This window comes from Ovis aries, chromosome 2, assembly GCF_016772045.2.
Source record: "Ovis aries strain OAR_USU_Benz2616 breed Rambouillet chromosome 2, ARS-UI_Ramb_v3.0, whole genome shotgun sequence".
Taxonomy (NCBI): Eukaryota; Metazoa; Chordata; class Mammalia; order Artiodactyla; family Bovidae; genus Ovis; species Ovis aries.
Window position 1 is genome coordinate 104,713,877 of NC_056055.1, and position 6,000 is coordinate 104,719,876.

General features: G+C 44.6%; 1 protein-coding gene across 1 annotated transcript in view; it reads right to left on the reverse strand.

The window, feature by feature from the left end:
* PINX1 (PIN2 (TERF1) interacting telomerase inhibitor 1) overlaps positions 1 to 4,022 on the reverse strand; it is a 64,988-nt gene extending 60,966 nt beyond the window's left edge. The window contains exon 1 of the mRNA XM_015093274.4: positions 3,865 to 4,022. Coding sequence (XP_014948760.3) covers positions 3,865 to 3,883 — 19 coding nt within the window. The 5' untranslated portion in view covers positions 3,884 to 4,022. The remainder of the gene's footprint in view (positions 1 to 3,864) is intronic.
* Between the last annotated feature and the right edge of the window lie 1,978 nt (positions 4,023 to 6,000).

Sequence of the window (6,000 nt, forward strand, 5' to 3'; positions counted from 1 at the left end):
CCCCTTCTCTGAACTCACACAATAAATTCCCTGTTTCTCTTCTTTGGCATTTATTTAACACTGCTCTGTATCACGGTTGTTTATATCCATCTCTCATGTTTGTTATTCTGCCATAAGCTCTTTAAGGCTCACATCTATGTGCTTATTTGTCCTTATGCTTCACTGCATTTGTTCATAGCAGGCATTCAGGAAAAACATGATTGAATATATAAACGACGGGGAAACAAAAAAAAGCAGGGAAGGAAGAAGAAAGGCAACAAGAAAAGGAGAAAAGGGAAAAAAGGAAGATAACGGAATTGAGGAAACTGCTTTGAGTCCCTACAGTTGTTTTTGTTTTTTAATGTATGTAACTAACTGACCATTAGAAACTCAAACTTATCACTACACTTTTAAGGAAAATGACAGCAGAAAAAAGGGACTCCAGAAGTTTACTACACAAGCATATGAAACCCAAAAGTAAATGGTGGCCAAGGGGGAAATCTGGAGGTCAAATGTCATCATCATTTACCTGTTGCACTTATGGAAGCAGAGTACCAACAGCGGCTCATGCCTTGGCAGTGTCCTAATTGATTTACCTCACGTAAAACCAATACAGAGATTCTTAACCATCCACACTGTAGCAAAAATAGGTAAACCTTTACAGGCATGCAGGCAGAAGAAGACTACTTAAAAAGGAAAATGAGCTGGCCTCAGATGTATCGTGTTTCGCAGGGAAAGGGGGACACCAAAATGCTACTAAGGTGACTAAGTTACCACTTTACTTATCTTAGTAAATACACAGCCTCACGTCGCCTCTGCTAACGAACAGCATATGAGATGAGCCTGGCTAACTAGGGCTCTCTCTACAAGGCTGCTTCTGGGTGCATGTTGGAGTGCATGTCTCCAAACTAGTATCAGCCAGGAGTCTCTGACTGGGGCATGTGTGAAAGAGACGTTTTTGAGAATGACTGTGCCCATCTTCTGCAATAAAGACGGCATACAGTTTATGTCACAAACGCACATACTATAACGCTGGCACAAGAGACTGGAGAGTCAGCTGAGGGCAGCTTTTCTTCCCCAGGGAAACGGCAGGTCTCTCCAACCAACAGAGTGCACACATATGCGCTCAGTCATGTCTGACTCTTGCGACCCTATGGACTGTAGCCCGCCAGGCTCCTCTGTCCAGTGGATTTCCCAGGCAAGAATACTGGGGTAGGTTGCCACTTCCCTCTCCAGGCGATCTTCCCAACTCAAGGATCAAACCTGCATCTCTGTGTCTCCTGCACTGCAGGCAGATTCTTTACCAGTGTGCTACCTGGGAAGCAATGGAGTAGGGCAGTGTTTCCCAAGTAAGGATGTTAAATGCAGGGGAGGACTCAGGATAGAGTGTCCTGAATCTGCAGAATCACTCTTTGGGATGAAAGGGGTAACCATCCTCTAGCAGGGACTCCTCCTATATGGAGATCTAGCCAGACGTTTTCAGGGTAACCCCAACAAACAACCCTGCACACAAAAGAGGTGCCAGGTCTGATCACTCCACGCCCAGTACCACAAAGTTCATGGCAGGATTCAGCTTACCCTGAGAAGAGTTTTGAGTGCCAAGAGCCAGGGGCAGTTTTATCTTTTTTTCTTTTAGCCCAAAGACACTTTCAGATATTCAAGACCTCAAAAAAAAAAATCCTCCACCCATGTATTCTTATTAAAACATTTTTTGAGACATAGATTAAGGCATAGATTAATCTTGAAATAGAGTCAAGATTAAGGAAACAGCAGCATAAAATTGTAATGCAATGACCATTCAAATCCGTTAATGATAGCACTGTCATTTGATTAGAGAATGTAATAATTGCAAGTGTCGAAAACTGGTCCTAATAAAATGTGGGCCTAAGACTCCAAATTAAATAAGGACTGAGAAGTGAGAGTGATAAATGAAATTTTTCTCATGTTTTGGTAGGCTAGATTTCTTACCTTAAATAGGGGGAAATCAATAAAATATATTTGACAACTAGAGAAATGCAGGATAAAGGATATTTTTGAGAAACATAAAGAAAACTGCTAGATTTTTAAAACAGGAATAGATGCCTGGGAAGATAAAAGAGAACACAATCTAGTCCATATGGCAAGGGAAAACAAAGGAAACAGCATACTTACTGAAGTGAAAATATTAACTTAAGGTGAATCAGAGGAAAAAAGTAGGTTACAAAACTGTATCTACAGAATCATTACAATTGTATAAACTATCAGAGAAAATAATTGCTGGGTAGTGAAACGGCGGGCTGGGATTTCACTAATTTTCTATTTTCTCACTTCTAAAACAAGAACACCAGTCCTAAGTGTCTAATCACAGGGAATGCCTCTAATTTAGTAAATCATACTAAAAGGCAACACAAAATACTGGGTTGGCCAAAGTATAGGGTATGGAAAAAACTTGAGTGAACTTTTTGGCCAACCCAATGTTATCTATTACTATGCCAAAGATATGAAAATCTGGAGACATGGGGTTGGCGGGAGAACTGAAAATACTCTCTTGAAATCCTGCAGTCTGAATTACAGATGTCCACAGATGGCACCGTGCATCCGTACTTTGAACTATTTTCACATTCACCATCTCATTGACTTTTTTAAGACAACCTAGTGATGACCGTAATCGAAGATGTTTTTAATAGCCCCAGAGAAACTGATCATGGAAAGAGACATAAATGAACAGCAGAACTAGGGCGAATGTTTCCACGTACATGCTGAACTAAGTGTACATCAGAGAATATTAAAACCCAGAGAGATTTAGCCACGCTGGTTATACAGATGAAGAAACAGAGCCCACGGGGTCACACGAACACATACATACTCCGTTCTGTAAGTCCGTGTTTAAAAAACAATAGTAGTCTGCTGACCCTAGTGACAAGAATGTAAAGAAACAGCGACAACTAGACCGATTTTGTCACTTTCTACCTCAGTGACTTGGGGTGAATTATTTTCCTCTGAATCTCAACTTCTGCCCCTGTAAAACCTGAATGGTGCCTTAATGGTGCCTTAACCCACTTAGTTTCGTGCCCCCATTCCCCCACCTCTTTAGATGAGAGGAGGCCGACAGCATTTATTTCACGGAGTCCCTGTGTAGTTGCTGTTGGTCTGTTAAATACACTGTTTCTGGTTCTCGTTCACTAAACACTTTCAAAGGGACAAGGCCGGCTTTTCAGTTCCAAAGCACGACTGCTCTCTGGTGGCCAGGAGCCTTAACTACAGGTGCCATTCAAAAGTTAAAAAGCCGCTCCAAAGGAAGGAAATTGACGAACTTCACAAAATAATAGTGAATGTCAAAGGCAAACCCAAGCACCGCGGGCGTTGCGGCCAACACTCCTCGCAAAGAAGACTGTTACTAATTCCAACTACCAAAGTCACAACCACCACGATTTTATTTAGAATTACTCATGAGTCCTGCCTCCCCTATAAAACACTAACTTCCAGTGTTTACTGCTTCTAAGCTCTTGGCTTTTCTTTTTCTTGATTCAATACATCTTCAAGGACGGACTTTCACTGCTAGCCCAACAACTTCCTTTTAGCCAGAGGACGCTGAGGCCTGGGGAAGTAAGAGTTCAGGTCTCCAAAACCAGAGTCCTGACCCCCCACTGGAACCCACCGCCCACGTGTCCAGGTTTGAGAGCGAGGACAAGCGTCCCAGGCGGACACTCGGTCTCATCAGCAGACCTGTAGCTAACTTTCGAGGAAGGCTGAGCTGGGAAATCTCCGCGGCAGCCAGGGAGAGCCGAGATGGGCTTCCAGGACGCCGGCCCCCGGCCCCCTCCGGCCCACTGAGCGCCGCCGGCCACCGTGTCACCCGGAACCTTCACCCTCGGGCCCGATCAAACCTCCGCGCCCAACACTCACGCTCAGCCAGCATCGACATGTCGCCGAGCCTGTGACGCTGCGGATCTCGGGACCTGAACGACCGCAATTACCGCAGGGCAGACAAGAGGAGAAGCTGAAACTACCGGACTCGCACGCCGGGGAAACAGCAGTGGCGGCGGCGGGAGGTGCACTCTGATGACGTCAGCGAGGCGCGACTCGCCCCTGAAGCGCGCAGCGGCGAGTGGGCGGGGTGCGGGCAGCCTAGCACTCTCTTTGGTAGGATACTGGGTGGACTAATGGTTTCCAAGGCTTGTTTCAACTTTAGCGTTCCGGTGTCTGTGAAATATCTATGAGGAACATCCATTAAAAAGAACCGTTATTAAGTTTGGGTGTTTTTTTTTTAATTACAGAATCTTGATATTTTTAAATTGTCAGCTGGAAGTTCTCGTGGTTCAGGCGGTAAAGAAAATGCCTGCAAGGCAGAGGACCGACTTCCATCCCTCGGTGGGGAAGATCCTCTGGAGAAGGGAACGGCTACCCACTCCAAAATTCTTGCCTGGAGAATTCCATGAACAGAGCGGGGCTAGTCAGGGCATGGAGTCGCGAGGAGTTGGACTCGACTGAGCGACTAACACCCTAACTATTTTTCAGTAGATACTGCACTTTTAAAAAGAGGGTGACCGCTCTATTTCCAGTTTTTTAAGGAGTCTCCACACGCTAGTAAAGTAATGCTCAAAATTCTCCAAGCCAGGCTTCAGCAATACGTGAACCGTGAACTTTCAGATGTTCAAGCTGGTTTCAGAAAAGGCAGAGGAACCAGAGGTCAAATTGCCAACATCCGCTGGATCATGGAAAAGCAAGAGAGTTCCAGAAAAAACATCTACTTCTGCTTTATTGACTATGCCAAAGCCTTTGACTGTGTGGATCACAATAAACTGTAGAAAATTCTGAAAGAGATGGGAATACAGACCACCTGACCTGCCTCTTGAGAAATCTGTATGCAGGTCAGGAAGCAACAGTTAGAACTGGACATGGAACAACAGACTGGTTTCAAAATAGGAAAAGGAGTAGGTCAAGACTGTATATTGTCACCCTACTTCTTTAACTTCTATGTGGAGTACATCATGAGAAACGCTGAACTGGAAGAAACACAAGCTGGAATCAAGATTGCCAGGAGAAATATCAATAACCTCAGATATGCAGATGACACCACCCTTATGGCAGAAAGTGAAGAGGAACTAAAAGCCTCTTGATGAAAGTGAAAGTGGAGAGTGAAAAAGTTGGTTTAAAGCTCAACATTCAGAAAATGAAGATCATGGCATCCAGTTTCATCACTTCATGGGAAATAGATGGGAAACAGTAGAAACAGTGTCAGACTTTATTTTTTGTGTTCCAAAATCACTGCAGATGGTGATTGCAGCCATGAAATTAAAAGATGCTTACTCCTTGGAAGAAAAGTTACGACCAACCTACATAGCATGTTGAAAAGCAGAGACATTACTTTGCCAACAAAGGTCCGTCTAGTCAAGGCTATGGTTTTCCTGTGGTCATGTATGGATGTGAGAGTTGGACTGTGAAGAAAGCTGAGTGCCGAAGAATTGATGCTTTTGAACTGTGGTGTTGGAGAAGACTCTTGAGAGTCCCTTGGAATGCAAGGAGATCAGCCCTGGGATTTCTTTGGAAGGAATGATGCTCAAGCTGAAACTCCAGTACTTTGGCCACCTCATGAGAAGAGTTGGCTCATTGGAAAAAACTCTGATGCTGGGAGGGATTGGGGGCAGGAGGAGAAGGGGATGACAGAGGATGAGATGGCTGGATGGCATCACTGACTCGATGGACGTGAGTCTGAGTGAACTCTGGGAGTTGGTGATGGACAGGGAGGCCTGGGGTGCTGCGATTCATGGGGTCGCAAAGAGTCGGACACGACTGAGCGACTGAACTGAACTGAAGGAGTCTCCTCACTGTTCTCCATAGTGGCTATACTAGTTTGCATTCCCACCAACAATGTAAGAGGGTTCCCTTTTCTCCACACCCTCTCCAGCATTTATTGCTTGTACACTTTTGGATTGCAGCCATTCTGACTGGCGTGTAATGGTACCCCATTGTGGTTTTGATTTGCATTTCTCTGATAATGAGTGATGTTGAGCGTCTTTTCATGTGTTTGTTAGCCATCTG